At 48.6% G+C, this 26694-nt stretch overlaps 1 protein-coding gene across 1 annotated transcript in view; it reads right to left on the bottom strand.

The window, feature by feature from the left end:
- The window catches only part of ITGA9 (integrin subunit alpha 9), a 293781-nt gene that overhangs the window by 202752 nt on the left and 64335 nt on the right, over positions 1 to 26694 (bottom strand). The window contains exons 12-15 of the mRNA XM_090284501.1: positions 22642 to 22732; positions 20024 to 20069; positions 14437 to 14591; positions 4988 to 5148 (exon numbers count right to left, since the gene is read on the bottom strand). Of these exons, the coding sequence (XP_090140627.1) occupies positions 4988 to 5148; positions 14437 to 14591; positions 20024 to 20069; positions 22642 to 22732 (453 nt within the window). The remainder of the gene's footprint in view (positions 1 to 4987; positions 5149 to 14436; positions 14592 to 20023; positions 20070 to 22641; positions 22733 to 26694) is intronic.

Below are 26694 nucleotides of genomic sequence, written 5' to 3'. Positions count from 1 at the left end.
CTGCGCAAGAGTAGAACTTAGAAGTTCTCATCACAAGACACAGTGGCCAGTGTGATGCCCTAACCTTGGCCACAAAGCAGCTGTAGTAACTTAAGGTTCAAACTCGCTTGAAAATTCCTCCAGCAACATAAAAGCACAGCCTTATGAACATCTGCAGCTACTCAGAAAGCCACTGAGCTTTTATATTCCCTTGTCAAATATGGAGTGGCTATTTTTTTTTTCCTTTTTACATTAATCCTTATTATTGGCTTCCTTGACAGTGGCTGACATATGGTTTTGCTCACCAAAGGTTTTCTGAAGGCCTCTAGATAGGGTGTCACTCACTGATCCTCACAGTTGGCAACGACACACTGGCTTCTCCACTGTCCCTATACAGACTCAAAATTGTCACCCTGGTTTCCTGGCTTCTAAAGAGGCTCCCAGTTTACCCATCGGACATAAGCACCTCAGTTCACAAAGGGCTGGCTTTCTTGGGTGTTGTGCAGGACTGAGTGTGGGGCCCGGTTATCACCCAGGTAAATACACACAGACCAGAAAATGGTGCAGTAATGACAAGACTTTTGCATTTGCTCTTCAGCACAGGCCATGCATCCAAACTCTCCACTCCACCATCTCATGCCATCTCTCCCCAGCTGCAGGTCCACAGCGAGGCGAGCAGGCTCCACCCTGACCACAGGCTGCCTGTGACCCCACACTCCAGCTGACCCAGTGAGTCACCTCGCCAAGTCTCAGTGTGACAAACATTTACTGTGTGCCTGCCGTCCTCAAAGCAGGAGTTGGGCAGCTCTGAGAAGACAGGAAGCTGACAAGACAGTGGCAAGCTGAGGATGGTGAAGACCGATGGACTAACTGAGCCTTGAAGAATAGACGGACCTTCTCGGGCGAGAGGGGGGATGCACAGCCAACCACAGCAGAGCATGACCAGGACGTAGGGCTCCCCAAATGGGGCCCGTGCCATGGTTTTCCACAGCACATGGGCACTGCCCTGCAAAAGGACTAAGATGTTTGAAAGTTATTCCACAGCAGTGCTTCTGACTGCGTCAGGGAGAAAGCTTCAGAGCGGGGCCAGCACATCTTCAATACTTCCCTAGCACCTCACACCATCCCCTTCTAACACAGAAGAGCACGCTGCTCCTTCAGACTTTGGCGAACAATGACATCCAGTTAGAATTCAATGGTGTTGCTGTGTCTTCGACGTATTTATTTTTACAGTTACTTTCTGTTTAGGCATGCTGTCATTGGTGTTCTGCTTACAGGTGGTTCAAAGTTCCTGTTTTATGTTCCTTTATTTGAAGCCAAAAGTCAGCTGATTTAAAAAAAAAAAAAAAAAGGAAATAAAATACCACAGGAGGAATGTATTTAAGATTTAAAAAAAATGCAAAACCCGCGCAGGGGGCACGTGGCTGTACGTGGCTACGACAAAAACTGGTCCTGTGGTGACTGGGGTGAGCACAGAAACCAAGGTGGGGATGCACCAAGGCACGTGCCAGAAGAAAAGGGGTCAGTTCCCCTTGACAAGAGTTCAGGGCATGTGGGACCCACAAGATGAGGCTAGGAAGGTAAACTGAGGCCAAGTGGTGGAGAGCCTTGAGGCAGAGGGGAGGTGGGTGGGCCTGTGACTATGGGGATGCACAAAGGTTCCCAGCCCCCTGCACAAGTAGAAGGGACCTGTCCCTAAAACTGGGCTGGTTTGGGGAAGCAGAGGAGGGAAACTGAGGCATGTGGATGATGAGGAAGCAGTTGGAACAGCCTCAGCTCTGATGACCACAGTGAGGCCCTGAGAGTGAACCTGGCTGGCACCCCCAGGAGGACGGGGCTCGCCACAAAATTCTGTCATCCTGGAGGCCCTACTGGCGCCATGAATGGAACAAAGCAGGGGACAAGCAGCTCGCCGGGGAGGCAGGTGTTAGCCCAGGCTGTCCTCTAGGAGAGAGATACTTATCACCATATATGGAATAAAAACTAGGAAAAAAGGAGGAAGGGGAAAAAATGACTGGAACAGGCTTAAAGAAAAAAAGAAAAGAAATACCTAAAGATAGCCTAAACAAAACACTCCCAGCCCCTAGTGCCTGCCTCACTGTCTGCTCACCATATGGCGTGCGATAAGCCAGGACGCTTTTATTTATCTTCCTCCGCTCTCTATAAAACCCCACTGACAAGGCCCCACTTGAGGCAAAAGCTGCGCTGTGCTCTCAGACTGTGACAAGCGGCTCCCAGTCCTCGCTCCAGGAGGCGGCCAGGCTGTGGTCCTCTGCCCCCCCTGCCCCCGGCCTTGCTGCCTGTCTGGGCCCCACAAGAACCATGGCCTCCACAGCTGTTTTCCCACATCTGGAGAAACGACAGGCCGGGCCAGCTGGGCCACAGTGCAGACAGCCAGCCAGCTCTCATTAGCGTTCACTCTCACTGCTCACTCGGCCATTCACCAGGGTCTTCAGCTATGACCCAGACAATACCTAGTGTGTGTGTGTTGGTAGGGGGTGGGAGGGGTGGGGACGCTTTCCTTGTGACTGTAATTTATCAGCCACCTTGAGTGGTGCTTAACAGGGGTGCTGCCTCTTGAACCATAAATGCTCCAGGGCATCTAACCACCCCCATTTCCTTGCATGAGAAAACCATCAAGCAGTATCCGAATTTTGCCAAGTCCAAGTTCATTGCCCTTCCCTAACACAGCCCAAATAATCACATAAAGGTCTGCGCATGCTCTGCCCCCCTGAGCCCGACCCTCAGCCTCCGCGCCCTCTGACCACCACTCGCCAACCACGCTTTGGCCGAATGGGGACGAGTGACGTGCGCAGTGCAAGGATATTGATAGGAGTGACTCTTCCAATAGGACGCCCAGTTACCTTTGAATTCAGGTAAAAAACAATAAGTTTTATATTTAAAAAGAAAATTAGTTTTATTTTTCAATTACAGTTTACATATTCAGTATTATCTTGTCTTACTTTCAGGTGCGCAGCACAGTGGTTCAACAGTCATATAAGGTGGTCCCTGACAGTTCCAGGCCCCACGTGGCACCATACACAGTCATTACAATATTATTGCATATATTCCCTATGCTATACTTTATATCCCTGTAACTAATTAGAAAAATAAATTTTAATGCAGGTATATCACATGCACTATTTAGGATATATTTATGCTAAAAAAAATTTGTTGTTTATCTGAAATTCAGATTTAACCAGAAATCTTCTATTTTTATTGGCTACATCTGGCAACTCCGGATGTCAGGGAGCAGCAGGACCGAAGGCCTTGTCCGCTCTGCTCTTCCCCAGTTAACCTCCCCGAGGCTGCCTCTGGCCCACACCTCAGGGTTGTGTTCTCTGAGGGTGCACTGCAAAAGCCTTGCAGGCTCTGCATGGCCCTACCTTGTAGCCAGGACCCTGGGTAGCTACACGTGAAGGCCAGTCTCAGCCAAAGCAAGAAGCCCCAGAGAGCCCTGACGGAAAGCATATGTGAAGGACCCCAAGGGAGGATGCACCCCGCTCTAGGAAGCATGGAGACACCAAGCACAAGCATTGAAAGATCTGGCCATGTTTCGACAAGAGCCTGACCTGGGCAGCCTCACACCCCCAGAGGCACCCACAAGCCAATGTAATGTAACACCTAGAGGGGTGGGTGGCTGGTTGGCTTAACAGCAGTATGAACTGTTTTAAAAATGGCTTTTACCCGGGTCCGCAGGGCAGCGGGTCTAGGCAGGTCCCAGCATGAGTCCTGGCAGGAAACATAACCCAGCCCCAGTGAAAAGCTTCTCAGGGGCATGGACTCATGGGCTCTGGGCCAGACCAAGTGCCATGGATGTGTGCGGCATGTCTCTATATACAGCCCAGAAACATCTAGAAGCAGCTGTTATTCTCCTGCTCTGGCACTTAACGCAATAATAGAATGACATTTTATCCCTAATCTGTGGACTATTTTTGCTATCATCCAGAAAGCTGCTGGCTGATAATATTAGGTTGAACTACATGAAATTGCTATTTCTATAATTCACAAATGTTAGAATTTTGGTAATTACATACAGCCCAACCAAATAATAATAATAATGTGTAGCACCTACTGTGTGTCAGGCTCCATGCAAGGTCTTTTAAGTATATTCATCATGTAATGTTTAATTGTTACAACCACCTTTCATGGTCAGTATTACTGTGCCCATTTCAGAGGTGCAGAAACTGAGATGCAGAGAGGTCAAAGTATTCACCCAACTGGACATCAACTGGGTCGGCGTGACTCCAAAACTCACATTTATTTCATCCACCACGTGGCCTGGGTCATGGGGGTCCTTTCATATCCTGTGCTCTCTGCCTCTGCCTGTGGGTCAGTGGCTGGTCATTCCTGCAGCACCGGGCACTGCCAAGATTCCCACCCTGCCACAGCCTGCCTCTGCAGGGGCCCCTCTGGAGCTAATCAAATCTGGCCTCCTGAATTAGCAGCAATGTGTATTTAACAAACAATTTCAAGAGGAGAAAAACATTTGAGCGTTTATTTAGAGTGAGAGGGGAAAGAAGCCAAAACACGCACTCCTAAAATAAACATAAAGTAATCAAGGGAGAAAAATCTAATCCAACCAGTTTTAAAACGCCTTAGCCACAACTATGAGCTAACATGTAGTGGACCACGGGGAAGGCATCAGGTGCAGTGTGATCCAGCACCACTGCAGACCCAGAGCCATGTGTTTCTGCAGCTCTCCTCTGAGATTACTGAGCCTCATAGACGGGAGAGGAAGAGGGACCTCCCAAAAGAACAAGTCGAAGACAGAGAGGGTCACTGGTCTCCTGGCTCAGCATACCCCCCCTCAGGGGCTGAGACCAGCACAATAATATAAATAAAGGGCTGTCAGACTCCAACTTTAAAATAAGAAGAAGAAAGGAATGTTCTTCTTGTGAAATAAGATTTTAGAAGTCAGAGCATACGTAATGCACAATAAAAGTAGTTTCCACAGTTCCAAATGAACATCTGTAGACATCAAAGTTTGAGAATAAAAAGGACTGACCTTCACGTGGGCCACATAGTGATGACACGTCTCCTCCATGTGGACCAGCTGCAGCTTCTCTGAGACCTGACCCACGGACTCTCCCAGCAACACAAAGTAGACCCTGGGCAACTGACTCTTTTCCTTTTTGGCCACATCAGCCGTCAGAATGTAATTCAGGCCTGCCAATAAATAAGGTCAAAATGTCAGCGGGGACGGACACACAGTGACAAGGCCACCTCCGCTTCTCCTCACAGGCTCCCAAGCACATTTCACACGACACCTAACCCTCCACAGCACAGAGGACTGTGGCCCTAGGTCAGCACCTTCTCAGACAGAAGCATGCAGCCAGGTGCCGGCAGAACCCAGAGAGAATCGGGTGCCCCCCGCCTTTCTGCTGATGCTCTGAGTATCACACACGTCTCCCTCCCTGACTTAGACCTCATGAGTTATCAATTGAGCCACCAATACACATATCAACAATGAGCTGGACTCAGCCCAACTAGTGCCCTGAAAAGCAGACACCACATCAAACCTACAGAATATCACTAGAAGCTGCTGAAACTACCAGGGCTGCGTGTAATACCGACTTGTATAAGCACTGGGACGTGTGCCCAACACGAGGGAGACATTAGCCAATAATTCTGACTCATATCACAGATGGTGAGCCGTGTTCTAGCATCGCTACATCTATTGGACTGCGCACCATCCATGGTCCACAGAGTAGACAATGTGCTGGGCACTGTGTAGGCACAGGGGATACATCAGCAAAACACGAGGGCCAAACACCCTGTCCCCACAGAATCGACACTCACGGAAAGTCAGGCAAAGGTGGAAGCTTTCTTCCCAGGCAGCCGAATGTTCTCATCTGACATTTTATAGCACCTATCGCTTTAACGACACCATGGCCACTAGGGGCCTGCACTGAGGTGCCCTCCTGAAGAGCAAACCTCATCCCCTACACCCCGCTACATGCAATGCCAGGTGGCAGAATTTGCTATGATGCAATCTGGGATTTTTTTTCTTTTTTTCCCAGAGAAGTTGTCACAATAGCCCTGACCAGTTTGGTACAGTTAGTTGAGCATCATCCTACAAGGTGAAGGGTCGCCCGTTTGATTCCCAGTCTGGGCACATGCCTGGGTCGTAGGTTTAGTCGTCAGTCAGGGTGCATTCAAGAGGCAGCCGATTAATGTTTCTCCCTCTTTTTCTGCCTCCCTTCCCCTCTCTCTGAAAATAAATATATAAATTTTTTTTTTAATGGTCACATTATAGAAGGAACATTGGATGAACCCAAAAGATTCTGCCTCCATTATTTGAGTCGATTAGTAAGTATAAGATAATGCATTTTATTAACTAGATAAATATGGCTTTAGTATTGACAGTCCTATTTCACTACTTGTCTGTCCCAAAGAACGCCATTTCAGAGGTCAGCCCTTTCGTAACACTTTATATTTAGCTGCTTTGTGGGTTCAGGGGGATATGCCATTTTTCAAGTGAGAAGAAAGGAACTCACTGCCCCTAAAACCACCATACGAGACTGCCGAGCGATGAGAAAGCAGATGACCCAGCCCCTGCCCCATCTCACACCCCAGCCTCTTCAAAGCTGGGCTCTGGCATCAATGAAAAGCAGCCTCACGCCTGCCAGCACTGAAGTTCTGGAAGCCAGGCACCCGGGATGGCTTTGAATAGCCCCCCAGGGCTTAGCCACCAGGGCAGGGAGGAACCAGGGGAGAGGCAAGTGACCTGGATGGGCATCCTGCAGCTGCCACGGGGTGTGCCTTTGGTGCATTTAATGGTTTTCCTGGGTTTCTGCCATCTCAGGCAGCTTGCCATGTCAAGCTGGTGGATTCTTGGTCAGCAAGGGCAAGTCTGCCCTAACTTGTTTGTTTCAGCAAACAGCTTATTTCCAAGGCAAGGCTGGGTCACTAGGCGGGACCTGGGACCTGAATCATCCCAGGAGATACCATTAAGAAGAAAAGAATGCTTCAACCAAGAACACACAGGAGCCTGTGCAACACACCGGGCTACACACCGACTCCCTTGCCAGCAACAGCGGGAAACGGGGTTCATGCATAGAATGTCAAGTCTGTATGGCCATCCAGACGAAAGCCCTCGTTTTTCAGATGAAGACGGCGGCCTCATCAGGGAACAAGACTTGAGCCAGGCCAGAGAGCCATCCACCACAGAGCGGAGTCTAGCACGCTCCTCATCTGCAGTGTGGGTTACGCCTCCCATTTTTTTGAATGCACAAACAATAGAACAAACAAGTGCAAAGATCTAGAACTGAACTCTGGCCAATTTACTTTCTACTGATCATACCTGTTTTGAGCAACAGTCGTACGGTAAGAAAGGATAAATATAAATGAAGTGAGTTTCCAAGTTCCACTGAGCAAAATCAGAGCTAAAGATGGACTCTGCTGGGAGGATGAGCCAGAGGCCTTGGTACACCCCTGCGGTGGTGGCAGCTGCTAAGCGGGGTCCCCTTTGTGGCCCCCTCTGAGCCTTCCCCCAGGTGAGAACATGATGGATACCCTCCCGTGGGAAGGGTGATCATGGAAAGAACACAGGGTTTGAACCCTCTGGCTGAGCTCAGAGAAAGCCTGGGTGGAAATGAACACAGGAAGACAGAGCGGATAATATCAGTGCCCCACCCATATCCTCTTGGCTTTTACCATTTCTCCAATATCCAGCCCCACTTGCAATGGCCAGCACCTGCACCCCCTTTCCCGAGGGCTTTCTCTGGTGGCTCTGTCCACGTGCATGACAGACCAGAAGTGCTCAAGCACTTAAGTCCCCAGAGCAGCCCTCAGCACTGCATGACCCTTGCTCCCTTGTCCCTTGGGTGAGGTAATGCTGCGGTGTGTCCCACACTGACTCCCAGGGTTCCCTGCAGGATTCATCTCCAGCTGGTCACCTGCTCAGTCACACACCTTCTGTTTGGCACCTGTGATGGTTTATTTTATATGCGTCAACTTGGCTAGGGCCACAGTACCCTGATCTTTGGTCAAACACCAATCTGAATATCACTACAAAGGTATTTTTTAGATGAGATTAACATTAAATCAGTATAATTTTTTTTTTTAATCCTCATCCAAGGACATTTTTTAAAAATTGCTTTTAGAAAGATATGGAAGGAGGGAAGGAGGGAAGGAGGGAAGGAGGGGGAGAGAGAGAGGGAGAGAAACATCAATTGGTTGCCTTTTCATACATGCCCTGATTGGGAATCAGACCCACATCCTGGGTGTGTGCCCTGACCTGAAATTGAACCCACAACCTTTCGGTCTATGGGACAATGCTCCAACCACTGAGCTACCTGGGCCAGGGCTAATCAATACAATTTGAATGAAGCAGATTACCCTCCATGATGTGGTGGACCTCGTTTAATCAGTTGAAGACTGAATAAGAAAAGGACTAAAGTCTCCCCAGAAAGAAGGCATTCTGCTTCCAGATTGCCTCCCCACTCCAGGATCAACATACACGCGTCCTCTTGCTCTGCTTCTCCGGAGAAGGCTGACCGAGGCAGCCGCCTTCCCTTCCTGCCTCACTGTCCCACTTTTCGACTGAAGCTTCCTGGAATCACCTCCTGAATCAACAACGTGCCCTTGAATCCTTGGGCTCTGCTTCTGGGAGAATCCGAATTAAAATGGGGCAAGTCAGGAAAAGGGAACGAGTTCAGCTTTCAATAGACGCCAAGAACTGTGCGGGGTTCTTGACAAACACCCGCTTTCGCCCTCCAAAGCCCCCCTCCCTGTAGAATCACTGACCACATACATCCCCGCTGCGATGTAAGGGAGGGGAGAAGCGGCCTCGTTACTAGAAATTGAGCTGAGGACCAAAACCACGCTCTGCTCGAGGCGGCACGTGGGCATGCCAGCACGTTCACCTATCAAACTTTTTAAAATGTTACAGTGTACAATAATCACAGACAGACCCAATTATCCAATTCACCGAGCACAATCATTTTGGAAGCGTTTCGTCTTTGGAATTGCCTACTTAGTGCTTCTCCTTGATTTAAAATTTACTCTGACATTTTAACTTACACAAAAAGAAGTCCACTCCCTATCAAACTCTCTCTTCTAGAAAGGAAAAAAAAGGCAGCCGCGAAGAGACCTGGAGGGCAAGCCCAGCCTGACTGAGGAGGGTCTGGTAGCTGCCCGGGTGGCCTGCAGTGCAGACCACTCGAAGCCCCAAGCTCAGCTGGTAGTTTTAAACTGCACCCACCCCCAAGGTGTCTGAAAGGGAGCCCCTACCACAAGGAGGAGGAGGAGGAGGAGGAGGTGTCGGAGAAGCAGCCAATCAGCCCGCTGGGTTAAGGCGGCTGGGCCCCGTGGGTGGGCGCCCCTAAGGCAAGCCAGCCCCGCCAGCCCTGTCCCTGGAGGGCGCTGGTCCTGATGAGGGCCCTGTCCAACAGCACAGTTCATGTCTTCGGGTTCTCCTCTGGCAGGTTGTGTCCCTGCCATGTCGAGTGATGTCACAGTGATGGAAAAGCTGATCAGCCCCGAGTAATGCTTCCAGCCACCTCCCTCCCCTGCCCCCAGCTGGTTCCTGAGGGCCGCCCGGGCCAGGAGGGGGCCAGCTGTCTCGCATCAACTCCAGCTCTGGTCTCTCCCAGTGAGTTGATTCATTCCCTTTCTCCATCAGAACATGATTTCAGCTGTGAAATTCTGTTAATAAATTCTCCTTCCAGAGTTACTCTGAGCTTCCCTTAAAGTTTCCCAGAAGAAGGTGGGGGGTGGATAGTTCCACTTTATGAGCTTCCCTAGGCTTTCTCCCCCCACCAACGGAATGAGTGGTAATTATTAGACCAGGTCATCCTGTTCCTCATATAACATGGATTTGCCTCATCTCCACGCTTCTCAAGGAACCAGAAGGAGCTAAGAGAAGTGCACCCCGAAAGCCAGAGGGAGGTCAGGGATCAAATCACCTAGTCTCAACCCTGTTTCTGTACTGACTTGGATGACCTTGGTGCCACCTCTCAGGACCTGGCTCAGCTGCTTGTCTGGAGGGACGGCAGGCACCCACCCCTGCCTGCTCATGGCTTGGCCAGGCTGACTGAGAGCCATGGAAACATGGAAACGCAGAACCAGAGCACAAAACACAACCACGTAGGGCCCACCCCTTCCTGGTTTTCATCTAGGACTCCAGTGAGAGCCCAGAATTGCTGCTGATTCTCAGCCTCCAGAGACTGACGGGCATGTGTAAGCTTGAGCTTGGCCAGCAAGTAGATGCAGGCCTGGCCCATGGGTCAGAGACAGAGTCCTCTGGGGAAAAGCATTCACCACCCTTTCTCACTGCATGTAGGAGGCTCCACGGAGCCACAGGCTGCCCCCAAGCCAAGAAGGAAGTGATCAATGAGCCTTGAGATGGGCAGAACTCTTGCTTGATAAAATACATTATAAACCTGTTCTTGGTGCTGCTAGGGTTCAACACTGGGTCTGCACCCCAACACAGAAACAGAAGCATCATTTGTTCTGTCTTGAGCATCTGCCTCCCTCCCTAGATCGCAAGCTCCACGAGAACAGAACTTGGCCTGGCCTGTTCTCCGCTCTGTGCTCAGGACCAAGCATCGTGTCTGGCACTTTTAAGAACTTTAGAATCATTTGTTGACTGACCCAATAGGCGCTTTGGTAACGCCATGCGGTGGGAAACTTACTGTGCTGATTTTTGAACAAACCTGCCCCTCTCACTCTGCGATGCTGGGATGGGACCTGCAAACTCATGTCTGCTTTTCCAGTGGCTCTGTGTGGCTCTGTCTCGAGGCTGCACGGCTGGAGGAGGGAGAAGGGGCTTGCCCCTTCCAGCCCACTTCCCGTTCCTAACAGCTTAACCCAGTATCAGTTTTTCTGGGCAGCTGGATCCAAAGGCAGTTAATTCAAGTTTCAGTTTTTCTCCTATGCCCCCAGGGCCAGCTTCACTGCACCCCCTCAGGAATATCATCAGCAGGAGCCAGCAGCCCCTCCTCCAAGCAGAGTCTCTTCTCCCAGCTTCCAGGTTCTGATAACCCCAAGGAAGTAGCCTACTGTAACCTTTTCCCTTTGCTCCCCTCGACCAGAGGGTCTCAAATCTGAGCCACCTGGAAGCGTGTTAAAACACAGGTTGCCGGCCCCCACCGTCAGAGTTTCTGATTCAGTTAGAATTTGCATTTCTAACAAGATCCCAGGTGCTGCTGCTGCACCTGGTCTGGGGACAACACCTGGCGCAGACCCAGAAACGGTGGCTGCTTCCTGTAGTCACTGCCAGGTCCTCTGTGGCAGACTGATCCCCAATGTTCAATTCCCTTTGTGGAAGTAACTGGTGTAGTTTTTGTCTTCCTGACTGGACCCTCCCTGAGGGGCCAGAGTCACCCCTAGGGGTCCCCACAGTGTTGCCAGGAGCCACAGCAGCCCCTCTAGTGGCTTGGCTAACCAGCTGCCCCTGGATACCCCTGTGACCAAGTGGGAACTGTGGTTTTCCATCGCCAGAGCATAAAAGGAAGAGGCGACTGCACCCCTTCCCCGCAGTCCCCTCTCTGGGCTTACGTGTGAGCCCCACCAGGCCCCAAGGGAGAGAAGAAACCAGAGGCAAGACAATAACATCGACTGGTTCTGCTCCCAGACCATCCCCAGAGAGACGCTGTGGCTGAAGGTGCCAGCCGGTTGTGACAGCCCTGAGGACAGCACTCCTGACAGCTGTTCAGAAGGCCCAGCACACCGCCGGCGCCTCTTTAGTGCGCCGTCCAGGCTGCGCTGCCCCAATGCAGCCATTCCGCGGACGTTCCTGCCAAGCATTCGTGGCGAAACCCATCACCAACACAGCTTCTCCGCCACAATGAGACGGAGGATGGCTCACGATCGGAGTCCCAGCCCTGAGCTCCCAATGCAGATCCCGGGCCATGGCACCGAGCCAGCCAGCTGGCAGCACCATGTGCTGGGCTCGGAGGAGAGTGGAGGATGCCCTTGCCCAGGACCTGCCTCCGCCTTTCCTCCGTCTGGAATCCCAGCAGCTGACCTTCCCAATGGTGGAGAGCCCAGGGGCTGCTTTCTATGCTGAACTTCAGGACGCCCTGCCTGTAGCTGGACTCACACAGCTACCTGACACGCTGCCTTTCACCTCCACCTGATTTCCCATCCCATTTCCAAAATGACTGCCCACTTCCCCTTCTCAGCCTCTCCATAATGCCACTGCCAGCTCATTTCTGCATTTTTCCCTTTCCTGGAGGTTCATTTTCCTGAAAACGAAGGGAAGAGACAGAAAATGCTAGGGCTGGATAATTTTCTGCACTGCCCTACCAACAATCCTGAGTCATTATCCCCTTTCAGCCTGAATCTTTAAAAACATGGGAAAACATCCCCTTAGACTATAAAGAAATGTTTGAATTCATCCACGAACGCCTGTGGCAGATGGAGAGGAAGGAAGTGACCCGAATTGGGGGAGGCCCTCCTGCTCAACGTTCACCTCTCTCGTGGACTTCAGCTGGGCGGCTCCCCGCTGCCCATGAGGCACATACTATACATCACCCAAGCCTGTCTCCTCCGTCATTCCCCAACATTTCAAGAACCCTGGCTAAGCCTAGACCTTCATTATAATCCTGCCTCGAGGTCAATGGCTGGGGCCACAAGAAGGGCCACTGGTTGGGAGCAGTGTGAGGCGACACCCACAGGTCCCCCTTGCTCACTCCTGAACTTGCAAATCAGAGTTTGTTCTACCACTGTCACGTGCTCTAAAATCACTCTTGCTCAAAACTTGTATCTTGGCTTCTTCTCCCCTGTTCCAGCCATACCAGCTTAGCATCACTTGTACCAAAACAGTTGACATAGCTAAGAGTCTGAAAGTTGTGTATACTGCTTCAGGATCAAAACCATAAAACTGTTGTTCCCATTAGAAGCTCCATGGGGACGTGCCTGGCACATGTGCATAATAAATATCAAATGAACACACGTGAACTCGTAATTGCTCGCTTCTTTTTTTAGAGTTCTAGAATAGTTCTGCTTATTTTTATGCACACCAAAATGGCCTTCAACAATTCCTTCAAATGTTTCTTAACGGAGTCCAACTACATCGTGAGTTGGTGTTTGGTAGACGACACAACATTTAATTACGCAGAGGACGCATGAGTCCCAGGACCCCCAGATTTTTTTTTTTTTCCTAGAGGCTGCAGTGTCTTAAACAATTAAGGAGATGGCAAGAAATAGTTTTGGGAAAGCAAAACTATCATCAGACGAGAAATCAACTTCTGGCTCTTTCCAATAACTATGTGATCCTGGACAAATATCTTTGTTCTCACTGGGCTGCTCATGAAGAGTTTGACCCTCTCTCACTAACCAAGCCCCAAGGTCATGCACAGCATGTTTACATCCAAATTTGAAATGTTTAAGTCCTTTAAAAAAAGTATATAAAAAAGTACAAGGTTTAGTCATTGAGCTTAGTCAATCCACCTGAAGGTCAAGACAAAGTGCCAGTGAGACCGTGAGCCTAGAAGGATTAGAACTCTGTTACATAAGGTGGGGCAGTCCAGGTGCAGCTGAGACACGGACGAGCACATGGAGGTGTGTGCTTCTGCATGGCTGGGTGTGTATGAGCACACACATGTGCACCAGAGCAGCGCTTCTCAACATTAATCGCATGCACAGATCTTGCAGGGATTTTGCTGAAATCCAGATTCTGGCTCAGAGGGGCCAAGTGGGGCCTGAGAGTCTGCATCTCTGACAAGTTCCCAGGGGACAACGCTGTACGTAGGGAGGAGAGACACTCGTGATACTAAACATGTCTAAGAAAGTCCGTGAGTCCAGGTCCTCATCAGTGTTTTTTCCCCAGAAACTTTACTTTCTATTACTAATGAGTCTTTCAAGGAAAAACAAAGCACCTATTAATCTGCACAACTTCTCCACATTCATTTCCTGTAGGTGATCACACACACACACACTGAGTTCTAATCCACACGGATCCTAGCTTGTCCTGGGGCTGGATCCAGCCTCTGGAGCTGGACCAGCAAGTCAGCCTTTCCCAATCAGAATAACGGCAGGACAGCTGCCACCGGCCAAGGCCACGCCTGCCTCTTTTCAATCATCTGAAGCCAACAAAGCAGCCCCCCTCTTTTGAAAACCTAGGCCATTGTACAAGTCAGTATCCCGGTCCTACAGCCAGCCTTGGTCTCCGATTCCACAACAGAGGGCATAAGCTGCTGACACCTGGCTGGATGCTTCAGGATCAAGGGGAGCCTCCAAAATCCCACCGCTCCTTTTTTCTAACTGGCCTCCCGTCACCACATTTCCACAAGTCCCACAGGCCTGTCCCTCCTACGCCCAGTGAGGTTTCAGTCTGGTCCACATGCACTGCGGGGGAGGGCACCCAGCCTGTGGGCCTGCTGCCTGCAAAACCAGCCAAGATGCACAGCAAGCGGGAACCCCAGAACATTCCTTCTCTTCCCACAACCCCGCAAGCCCACTGCGGCCAAGATGGCTCTCCGTAGCCCGGACCCAGTGGCTCATTACCGATCTCTCCGGGAACATGCCTGCCATGGAAGCTAAAGCAGGCGGTGACATTCAGGCAGTTCACAGGCTGCTGTCCGTCGTGACACTGAGGCGCCGTGATGTTGATGGAGACTGGGAGGAAGATGGACACGTCCACCGTGATGACAGGCCTCGCCCTATGGGTCAAGAGAGGATGGTGACTTAGTCGTGTGGAGAAGCAGCTCCCAGAACCAAACAAAAACTAAACCAACAGGGCAATTCCCAAGCCTTCAGTCCAGCACTTAATTCAAGTGTGAAATAACCCAAGAGAAAAGGGCCAGGATGCTCTGTAAATACTTTTTTTCCCCCTGGTTCTTCAGCTTATTTCCTAATAAGTTAATGGTTAGCTTCCCAATAAGAAAGGCAAGCTAGTTATTAAGAAAACACATTTGATTGAAGCTATGAATGAACCACCAGATGTTAAGTGATTATCTGAAATTTCACCAATTAAGTTCCGACTTCCATTTCATTAAGAAGTGAATATATTTAAGGGAGTCGACAGCAGGTGCCAGGACTCAAGAAATAGACCAAACAGGATCCCCCTCAGCATTTACTCCATTAGAAGCGTGAACTGCGAAGTTCCAGTCCCATCCAGGGTGTCAAACCTCCTCTTCCCTCACTCCCATCAATTCATTAAGTATTTTTCTCAAAGAACTTGACTAATGGAGTCCCAGCTGGTAACAGCAAAGTACTCTAGAGCTGATGAAATCAACTGGTCTGGCCTCAGGACCAAGGGAAACCCGATAAACATCTACACCCTTCATACCACTGTGGACCACCCCCCAGTGCTTGATGGATGGACTTCCTTGTTGTAATTCCCAGGAGGCGCCGAACAAAAGCCCAGAGTGAATCACACCATTCTGCTCTCACTGCAAACATCTACTCAGGGACCATTCACCTAATCTGTGGCTTAACCTTCTCCTATCCAGGCCTCACAAAGAGACCTTTTTACCTCCAGAGGAGCCCTGGCCTTCATGCACTGTGGTGACATAACAGGATTAAGAGGCATTAGCAGCTTGAGAACAATGACCTTACTTGTGTACACTGACCCTCAAAAAGTGCCCAGGGCGACAAGACAGATGGGGACAATGACCAACACCAACTCTAATAGACAAAAGCATTAAGGAAAACCTTGAAGAAAAAAAGGCAGCGAGGGGACACGCGGCACAGATGGGGTTAGGGTTCACTGATGCCTCCACTGGCAGGGGATATGGGTCAAGAGAGGAACAGTGAGAAGCACCAGGGAACTGTGGGACCTCCAGAGCAAATCCAGCTGTAGGATTAATGGAAGGCAGACAATAGCAGGGCCTGAAAGAAATCCAGTATCCTGGTCTTCCAATTTTCTCCTGGGTTCATCCTTAGAAGGTGTATAAACAAATAATTACTCCTGGTCACGGTGATTGTACAGATGCCAATGGACACTCTCTAAAGCCACACACTTCCACAGCCAGCTCAGATGCTCCTCCTCCCAGAAAGCCTTCGTTAGCAGCCCTGCCAGTCAGATATCTACCCCTGCTGGGCTCTCTGTGTGTACTTACTAGTTAATGCCACTGTCTAGGAGGTCTGTCCAGAAGGTATTCAGCCATGTAATATGAAACATAGACTTTTATTGAAGAAGATACAAGATAAAGAAACGTTGTACAGAGGACAATGACACTTCAGTCCCCTTCAAATAAAGCACCTTGGGACCTCACACAGTTCTCCCAATTGCCAACAGCTGCCCCACTGTATTTTCCTGAATCTGATCGACAGTCTGAAATCTCTTCTCTTTCAAAGGTGATTTTAGTTTTGGGAAAATCCAGAGGTCACAGGGCGTCAAATCTGGGCTGTAGCTGGGGCTGAGTCACCTAGGTGATTTGGTATTCCACAAAAAACTCTGCACGAGACGTGATGCATGAGTGGCACATTGGTGTGACAAAGCTGCCAATCAGCAGTTGCCCAGAGCTGCGGCCTTCTGAATCACCCGGATAGTTTCCACAGAGAAATGTTCAAGCTTAATGCAAAATCTGATGCAGACCATTGCTCTACTCGCTCAGGCATCTTGAATGCAACGGCCACACAGTATACATGCTCACTCGACGGCATCTACCACCCCCACTGACTAACACAGTGAAATCGTCATTGTTCACGCATGCGCATCCCAGTCCACTCTCCTTGGCTGCCAGGTTACAACAATGTTGCGCGAACCATTCTCATATATTAACAATGGCGGGACTTTTTCCAGACAGGCCTCCTATTTCCAAACCTGTCCCACTAGCCTGCAAGCCCCCCAATGACTGGGATCCTGGCATATTCACACCGATGTTCTCAACAGGAGCTGTGCAAAATCCCTTGTTAATGGGTGCCAACCTTACTCCAGGCCAGTGGATTAAAAACCATAGAAAAGCCCTGGCCAGTGTGGCTCAGTTGGTTGTAGCATCATCCCATTAACCAAAGGGTCATGGTATAGATTCCCAGTCGGGGCACATGCCTAGGTTGCAGGGGTCGGTTCCCAGTTGGGGCATTATCAATCTTTCTCTCTCACATTGATGTTTTTCTCTCTCTCTCTCTCCCCTTCCCTTCCCCTTTCTCTAAAATCAATGGGCATGTCCTTGGGTGAGGAAATAAATACATAAATACATAAATAAATAATAAAATAAAAACCACAGGACAGTCCAAAGTTTCACCAACAGACAGAAAGGGACCAGGAGGGTTGATCTCCCCCATAGGAGAGCCCCGCCCTGCCCAGTACATGTCCTGGTCATGGTACAAAAGACAAGCTCAGCCCCTGCCATCATCCCAGGGGCCACCTGGGATGCCTGGCCCCTCCTCTCAGGGCAGAGGTTTACAGAAGGCGAGGTGAACAGGAAACAGAAGTGAGGGTCCCAGACACAATCATGAAGGCTGTGAAAACAGAATCCTCTGACATGGCCCATGAGGACCTTCACCAGCACATCTCCCTCCAACATCAGTTCCCTCAGACCTTTTTGTTCCAGCTCCAAGTATTGTTTTTGGACCAGGAAAAGCCCAGAAATCTTTCAGAGGCTCTCGGATCACTTCCTTTGATTTTCAATGGCATCACACCAGCCGCCTATCACCCCAGCACAGGACCTGCCCTCCTGGGCTAATCGGAGGGAACAAACTTCCTGAGGGCAGAGCTGGCCCAAGCCATCCTCCTAGCGGGCGGGAAGCTGGGTTTCGTGGTGCCACCTGCAAAGGTGCCAGCCTCTGAGATGAAAGCAAAGGGGCACCTCAGGACAGCGAGGCATATGTTTCCAAGATTTTATTTTGAAGAAGCAGGTGGCTGGAACACTTCCTCCTGACTGCTGACAGAGCAAATCCAGGTGAATGATGAAGCCAGTCAGGATGCACTCTGACATGGTACTGCTCCCCTTACTCTGAACTTTCTTGGGGTCAGTGCTGCTCGTGGGGGAGTGATGGGTGGACAGATGAAGAGCCTGGACCCCTGGGGAAGACGCTTGCCTACCGAACGTGCCCTGAAGCCATCTGCTCCACTGTTTGGAAGGTTTTCCCTCAGCTTAGCTCAAACCATCCCTATCCCACACCCCTTGTGGGCCCTTTCCATGAGCATACTTAAGAATGAGGAGTGGCTCAGTGGGTTGAGCATCATCCAGCAAACTGAAAGGTCGCCGGTTTGATTCCCAGTCAAGGCACATGCCTGGGTTGTCGGCTGGAGGCATGCAAGAGGCAACCCGTCATTACTTCACACACTGATGTTTCTCTCCCCCTCTTTCTCCCTTCCTTCCCCTCTCTCTAAAAATAAATAAAAAAATCTTTTTTTTTTTTTAAGGAAAGAACAAAGAGCATGATGTGTATTTTTTAAGTCCTCACTGGAGGACATGTTTATTGATTTTACAGAGAGGGGAAGGGAAGGGGGGAGAGAGGAAGAGAAACATCTATGCTGGAGAGAAACAAACATTGATCAGTAACCTCTCATACATGCCCCGACCAGGGACCCAACCCACAACCTAGCCATGTGCCCTGACCAGGAATCGAACCCGTGGCGTTTTGGTGTATGAGTTGATGCCCCAACCAACTGAGCCACCTGGCCAGGGCAAGCATGGTGTGTTTTAAGTGCATGCACATTTGTGGTGGTTCCCAGGCCTCCTCTCTCTTCTGGTCTACCTAACTTTCCTGTCAGCTAGGTCACAACTAGGCTACAAGTACCACCTCCAAATTTGAGGGGACCAAGAAACAGAATCCGAGGGAGGCAAATTTAACCTAATTTATGTCAGAACGGCTCGTCTTTCTCAAACATTTAAAATAGACACTGTTCTATGCCTTTTACATGTACTAATTCACTGAGTTCTCATGAGACCCCCATGAGGTCAGCACTATGACCTTGTTTAACAGGAGAGACTCCTGAACACGAGGTTATAAGACTCACCTCATACGGGCAGGGTCAGGCTTGAAGCCCAGGCCACCGGGCCCCAGAGTTTACTCTCGTAACCTCGCGGGTGTTCTGCCTCAACAACTGAACTGGGAGCTCCCTAGGGGTTAACTGGCTCCCTCAGAGGCTACTGAGCCCCGATCCACAGGGGTCAGCTTGTCCAAGAAGGGGCCGGTGGCCCTGCCGCAGAGACTCGAGAAAGGCGCTGCTGAGTGAGAAGGATCTAGGGTGTGGAGCTACATGGCCTCTGGGATCCCTTCCAGCTCTGAGATCCGACTAGCCTATTTTAGAAAGTTCTGCCATCAGGTTATTAACAAAACCTAAGAGTTGGCTCCCACTCCAAAGTGTAATTCTGCCTCCTCTGACTCACACAGACAGAAATACTTGGAGATGGTTCACGGGTGGGTTGGCAGCCCACTGGCCTTTGCAGGAGATCCAGGCCGCTGCGTTTCAGCGAACACTGGGCCTGAGATCACGGCCCTCAGCTCCGCTGTCGCCAGGGAATGAGAGGCTCCCTCCCTGGGGGGGTGGGGACTGACGTGGTGGGGAGGTGAGGATGTAGGATGGGGATGAAGATATGGGGCAGGACAGTGCCTCCCAGGCCCCTTGAGTGCCATGGCACCCACAGAAAATGGCAGTATGTCTACAGCACATTAATGAAAGGGGTTGCGCATGGCAAAAAGCAAAAACCCCTCAGACACCCAAACTCTGCCTAGAAGCTCCAAGGATGCTATCTTCTCACACCTACCTATAAGCCACTGGAGGCTCACCAGCTGGAAACCCTGGGACAGAGAATAATACAAAAGGTAGCATTGGCCTTGGCCGGATAATAGAGTTGGTTAGAACGCAATCCCTGTACACTAAGGTTGCGGGTTCGATTCCCGGTCATGGCACATACAAAAAAAAAATCAACCAATGAATGCATAAATAAGCAGAACAACAAATCGATGTCTGTCTGTCTGTCCTCCTTTCTCTCTCTCTCAAATCGATAAATAAAAGAACAAGAAGAGTTTTAAAAAGAAATGTAGCATTCCCACTTAAAAAGCACCTCTGCCTGCAACAGGGCAGAGAGAACTGCCGACTAATGGTGAATGACTCCCCTGTGTCCACCTCTACCACCAAATTCTACCCCTCGCCCACGCAGAATGTAATCCGAGAAGCAAGAGAGAAGAGTCTCACCTTAGGAGAACCACACTGTCGGACATGAAGGCTCCAATAGTTACATCTGAAAATCAGAAGTTTACAGGTTCAGAAACTGGTTGAAGCCCATCCCCCTCTCCCGCAAGGTACTCCTCAAAGCAATGGAGGCCTCTAGGTCAGGGTCACCGGACAGCCATCCTCTGGGTACACGGTGATTCTGTGAGAGTGAGAGCCACACTGTCCCATGTGGCTGCTGAGCCCCTGAAATGTCACTTGTCTGAACTGAGGTGTGTTGCCAGTGTCAAATACAGACCGATTTCAAAGACCCAGTACAAAAGAACATTAGCTATCTCCTTCCTTTTTTTTAAATTGATTTTATGTTAAAATGATAATACATTGGATAAACTGGGCTAAATAAAACATTAATAAAATTAATTTCAACTGTTTCTTTTTTTTATGTGGTTACTAGAATATTTTAAATTAATTTGTGGTTGACATATTTCTTTTGGACATCAGTGAATGAGAGAGAGGGATACTCTTGGACAAAGCTCCACATTCCGTGGAACACATGACTCACAATTTCCACTGTACCCTCACTCACTGTGACCCGAGTTGCTCAGCAGCCTTGTGTGTACCATGAAGAAATGGAGTTAATTATCCTGTATTCCCTTCAAATGCTTATAATATTTCACAATATTTAAATCAGAAAATACTTATTCAACATTTACTAAACTAATAGTAAGTGTGTTAAATATTTAACTATGCATTAAGTATAATACAGTAAATCAGATATTTAATTCAGAAAATACTTGGTAAACTACACACCAAAGCACATGTGTTAGCTGGCAATGTTTATGCTAAATAACGGAAATTATGGAAGTGCCCACTCACCCAATAGCTCTCTACCTTCCCTCCCATCTAATATAAGCCCCTGAGCCCTGGAGTTCCCAGTACCGCTCGGCAGAACCCAGCACCTAAATGCAAGAGAGTCTGAATCCCTCCGTCTATAAAACGCCCTCCTTGGGGAAACACAAAGAGCAAATCAGTGAGTATGAATCGTAATGCTGCTAACATTTCTGCATGTGAGCGCACCTGCTCATCTTACTTCCTGACAGTCTTTTTGAATTGATTGAATATTTGAAAATAAAAGAACCTCATAAACTTGCCATTTTCTAAAATGAAAAAGGCAAGATAAATTCAGATTAATCGTGAAGTATTAACATACCTACTCATCATACATTTATAGAGAAGCAGCTTGGGTCCTCGCCCACCACGGTGTGGTTTCTGGCCAGTCCCTTAAGTTCTCTGAGGTTCAGTGTCCTTGACTAAAGTGGAGGGCAGGGGGGAATACCCCCATCTCCACCTTCCTACTGGGGTTATATAAGATGTCCAGTGCGGGATTTCTGGACCCAAGGGTAGGTAGGACGACGACCATGTCCAGCTTGAAGCAGCTAGAGGAGCTTGAGACCTTCGCCCATTGTCCTTTACAAGATTACAAAGGGTCTTAATATCTGAGAGGGAGGGATAGTTATTTTTTACGAACCATGGGTATGGACTTGGGGGGGGATGCTGGGGGAGGGAGATACTGGGTGGAGGGGAGTAAAGGGGAAAAAATTGGAACTACTGTAACAGCATAATCAATAAAATATATTAAAAAAAAAAAAAAAAAAAAGATGTCCAGTGCATGTGGAAGCATATTGCATATATTCAAGTGCTAAACCAATGCTAGGCATTATTTAGGAATGGCCACAAATTGCCAGGGACAAGGAGAACTGCTTTCTCCGACTCAAAAAGACCCAGGAGGGTCTGTAGGGAAAAAACGTCCACACTGACCCTTCTCTATCCCCACTCCTTGGCTCTATAAAGTGACAAGGGATGCTCAAGACTCCTCTGTGTATAAGAAACTACAGAATTTGGTGCACTCCTACAGAATTTCACTAGTTTTCCCAGATCTACCCGAGGCATTTTAAGTAGAAAGCAGTATTTTCTCAAGACAGATAGCAAGATGACCTAAAGTTATAAGAAATTTTTTTTCTGAATTCCATGATGATTTTGGATTTTTACAAATCTTATCTTTATTTCCCTCCCAGTTTCCACTCCATCTCCTTCAAATGCCTGAATCACTTGGGGCTGAGGTTTGAAATCATACATTTTTATTCAATAAACCTCAACCGCCACAAGGTATTCACCCTGAAGACAAGCCAGCCAGCCTTGAACGGTGAAGGTCTGCCTTGTCCATCAGCGTTTTACTTTTTGCTCAAAATGTTTCAATAATTTTCGTGCAAGAAGGGGGATGCTACTCAGCTCCTTTTTCCCTTCTCAAGAGTAAGAAGCTTCTGACTATGGTCAAAAATATCAAGGAAAACATAAGATTTCACTACCATTTTAAATGTGGACAGTGCTTTTCTTCATAGAAATCATTGTAAAATACACCCACCTGGTGCTTCAACCTTTCATAGTAGATCATTTAAAAAACCCAATATGAAACTTCTACATTTTCACCTTAGTATCAAACGCCAGGCAAAATACTCCCTTCTACTGTGTGAATTTTCCTAACCCTAAAAAGATGTAACCACTGCTTAACCAGACTGGAAATTACTCTACCTCCTGCATTTTTCTTCATTTATCTTGTCTGCCTTTAAAGAAAAATAGCTTACCAGGATAGCCATTTCCATCCATATCAATGCCTCCTGATATGGACTGCCCAAACATCCGTAGGACTGGACTTATCTTCCGCCCCAACAGTTTCTGAAACAGACAACAGGGAAATTGGGTGACCAGAAAAGAGCACAGTCACAAGTAAGAACCCGTGACTGCTTTAGCCCAGCTTCCATAGGCCACTTGGTCTTGACTTTGTTGAAAGAAAAAAGAAATATAGTCCTCATTTGATCAGGGGGTCGTTAGCAGGCAGCTGAAGACCACACACTCCTTTATTATCACTTGCCTTAGCCACACGCCATCATTTAAAACTTTTTCTAAGTTCAGTGTTAATGAAAAATCTACCTAGACTAGTGTGTTAATGTTTTGATATGTTGAATGAAGTTTAAAGTGGATAAAGTTTAGCTTCCATTTCTAACGAAGGTTCTGTTTCGTTTTCACACTGGTATAGCTGGCTGAAATTCTAAGAACATTCTTTGCCTTATATCACTCCTTCCAAAATGGACTAACCATGTAACATTCCACTCCTAAGAGGCACACATTAGAGCCTTTCCCTAGGTGGGTGGACAGGCAATCGGCATGCCTACATGGACCAGATGGCCAGGGGGGCAACCACCTCTCCATTGAGCCAACCAGAAGATCTACAGGCTCCTCGTAAATCTAGAACTCCATGGTCCTGAACCTTCCATACATTGTAGGAAACCCCCCAAAATGAGCTGAGGCCACCTTCCTCCCTAAAGGGCAGCTCTCAACAAACCATTCAGAGTTCACGGCCCTCCCATCACAGGGCACACTAGCATCTGTACTTGGATTCATCATTAAGTTCGCCAAATGTTCGCACATGTCACACTGATTCAAGACTGTCTGCCGTGCACACAGGCTTCTTCATACATCGACACCGGTGTGGCTCAGGTCCTCACAAACATACCAAGCTTCCTGCAGCAGGGAAGTCCTGTCTTCTGGGATCTGACCTGTTCCTCCTTCCCTTTGTCTGCACAGGCTCCTCACAGAGCCTTAGACCACAACAACCTCATTGTAGATGAGAAGAGAAATGCTCTGGTTTCATGCCATGCGGCGAAGTCCTCATCAGAACCGAGTTTACAGGTATCTTGGGGCTCACTTTGGACTTCCTTTCCTTACCCTTTTCCTTACTGAGTCATCTTCCAGAGAAGTCACGAGGCTGGGGAGGGGAAGTTTCCCCAGGATCAACAAATGGAGACACCAGGGACATTCCTAGCCCCCAGCAGCCGATAACTACACATACCCCTCCACTTGGCATCTTCAGTGAAGCCATCCAACAGGAAATGTGCACGCATCAACGTACAAATCAGAACACCAGAGGAAACACTTAAATGTTTCTTGCTAACAGAGCCCACATCCCACGTGGCGCTGTCTAAACAAGCCCACATGTGTGCCTGCGTATTTCATAAAAGCCACATCTTGAAGCAGACCCTCTCGGCTCTGAAGTCCAACAACACGAGCGGCAGCTTGCCCTGGGTTTGCATTTCTAAGGCCTGCTGCAGCTGGGATGAGGGGGAAGAGCAGAGGGGTGGTCCATCTGGGGTTGGCAATGCAGGCTTACGTTATCCCACAGACATCTGCAGGCCATTATACCATAAAGCCAGGCAGATAAGTCTGCTCAGTACTAATAACTCGAAATGAAAACCAGGAGCCTTGGAAAACCTCTGCTTGATCAGGTTTATAGGCAGTGTCCTCATGGCAGGAGAAAGATCACAGGGGCCGCCATAACGTGCCCAGGGGGCTCTCCAATCGAGAGAGGCACGCGAGGATCTTAAAATCAACACTCTCCACGGTGAACTGGAGAAAGAGGAATGAGTTAAAGAGTAATGTGGAAGAACTTGACTCTGATCTCACAATTTATCCAGTAGAAATAATACCAATCCAAGCCAAAGAAAAGTGATTCCCTTGCCCGGAGTTGTTTCTGATTTCCTCCTCAGGTTCCCCCACACAATGCCTGCTCTGTCCGGACCTAGGCCCTGAACAATCTGCCACGGAGGGATTTTGTTTTTTCCTTTTAAATCATTGACCTTATCACATACATATTAGCAGCTTGAAAAAGTATAATCATAGTTGTTTTTTCAAGAGCCCCGAGCTACTTTTCTTTGTCAAAGTTAACGAGCCAGCGTGCTGACAAAGGCTGGATGGGTCCAGCTGCTGATCCCTGCTTCCTACTGAAGACACCACACTAACCACAAAATGTATCCTCCGGTTGCCGGCAGGATTCCACCCAGCAACAAAACAAAAACACTGGGCGCCGGCAGGAGGGAGGCGCGGGCCTCCACAGGTTGCCTCCCTGTGTGATTAGCTTCTGAGGTCCGAGAACAAGCTTCCAGGAGGATGCGTGGAGAGTGACCCCAGTGGGCGCCCGAGGAGAGGGCTCCTCATCAGGAGAAAGATCACAGGGTCCTCGGTGACATGCCCTGAGGGCTCTCAAATTGAGAAAAACACACAAGGGTCCTAACTCAATGCTTTTCATAGTGAACTCAAGAAAGAGGAATGAATGGAAGAGTCATGTGGAAAAACTGTCAGCTTGCTGCCCTGGGAAGAGTGTCCCTGACAGACTAGAGTAGCTCTTGTGGCATGGATGTGACCCCCACCTGGGACTGAAGCCCTCCTCCTCCTGCCACATCAGCTGAATCACCAGAGAGTTTACTCCCACCACTAACTGTCCATTTCTAATAGAGGGGATGATCCTTGTAGATCAAGGCCCCTTGGAGTGTGTACATCTCCAGCAAAGTAAATTTCCATATTCCAAGTTTTCCCACAGAGCTCTCCCGAGTGTCTCTCTCTCTGACGTGCAGCTGAGGATGGTGGTTACAATGAAAGGTCTGGGAGTCAGACTGTCAGTTCAATGGCCACCCTGCAACTTACTGGCTGGTGACCTTGGACAAGTTAAATAACCTGCCTGGGCCACAGCCACCTCATGAATAAAAGGTGGGTTCTTAGGTACCCATCACGCACGGCTGTTAGGAGGATTAAAGGTAACAAGAGGGCAGAGCAGACTCTTAAAAAGCAGTCCCTCCACCCAGCATCTGCCTCTTGGAGTCACTCAGCTAAGCAGGAGGCCCCAGCACAGAGGGGACCCGAATCTCTACTGGCAATGACCCTAACCCTTAATTAGCCAGCTTCTATCAGCAGCAAGAAGAACAATTATGAATGTATTAACTGAACTTACATTTAGGTACTGCCTCTAAAAATCAGTTTATAAAGTCTTTTTTTTTCTTTTCTCTTACCTTGAAACTTTAGTATATGAACAGGTTTTGGTACTTTACTACTATTTCATTTTATGGAACATTTATAGAACACTATAAGAACAAGACACAGTAGTTAAACATTGTGTTTTCTTAGCAATAATCAAGATATGAGCAAGCATGAGTAGGAAGTAGTATGCACATAATAAGTGCTCGAAAAATCAATACTTGCTGATGGAGAATTTCTCCACTTTTGCTCTGTCCCTTTTTGTCACTGACCTGTTTGGGGAAAGACACAGGCCTGTGCTACTGGACACACAGACATCCACAAACACCCTGATGGTGCTTCTGCTGAGAGCATAACTTCCTTTTTTCCCATTGTCTGGGCTTGACACCATCAGCAAGTTTGAACACCAAGCTGATGTGACAAAAAACTGAACTCACCACTTCCACGTTCCCAAGTCTGGGGCACAAGGCCAGAGCTTAATCAGCTTCTCGTTTCAATGCTAAATATGACAATGGCCCTGTGATGACTTTCGGGCCCCTCCGCCAGGGACCACTGTCTTTCTAGATTATATTTTACAATATATTCCTTTGGCTTAACACAGATGGTTGACTGGTTGACAAAGGAGTAACCAGAATCAAAAAAAAAAAAAAAACCTCTTCTTAAATAAACAGCTCTTATTCTGGGTAAGAATTTGGAGATTAACTCTTGTAGGCAGAAGGCATCCCCGAATGTGAGCAAACTCTGGCGTCTTTCAGTGTTTTCATATTTAATAAGCACTACCAATTGTGTCTTTCACTAGAGGGTGGTAAGGGTGACAGCAGGAACAATGTTGT

Source organism: Furipterus horrens, unplaced genomic scaffold (assembly GCF_987537825.1).
Source record: "Furipterus horrens unplaced genomic scaffold, mFurHor1.1.pri manual_scaffold_7, whole genome shotgun sequence".
Taxonomy (NCBI): domain Eukaryota; kingdom Metazoa; phylum Chordata; class Mammalia; order Chiroptera; family Furipteridae; genus Furipterus; species Furipterus horrens.
Note: the sequence above shows the minus strand (reverse complement) of the source record. Positions and strands in the feature narration are given on the sequence as shown.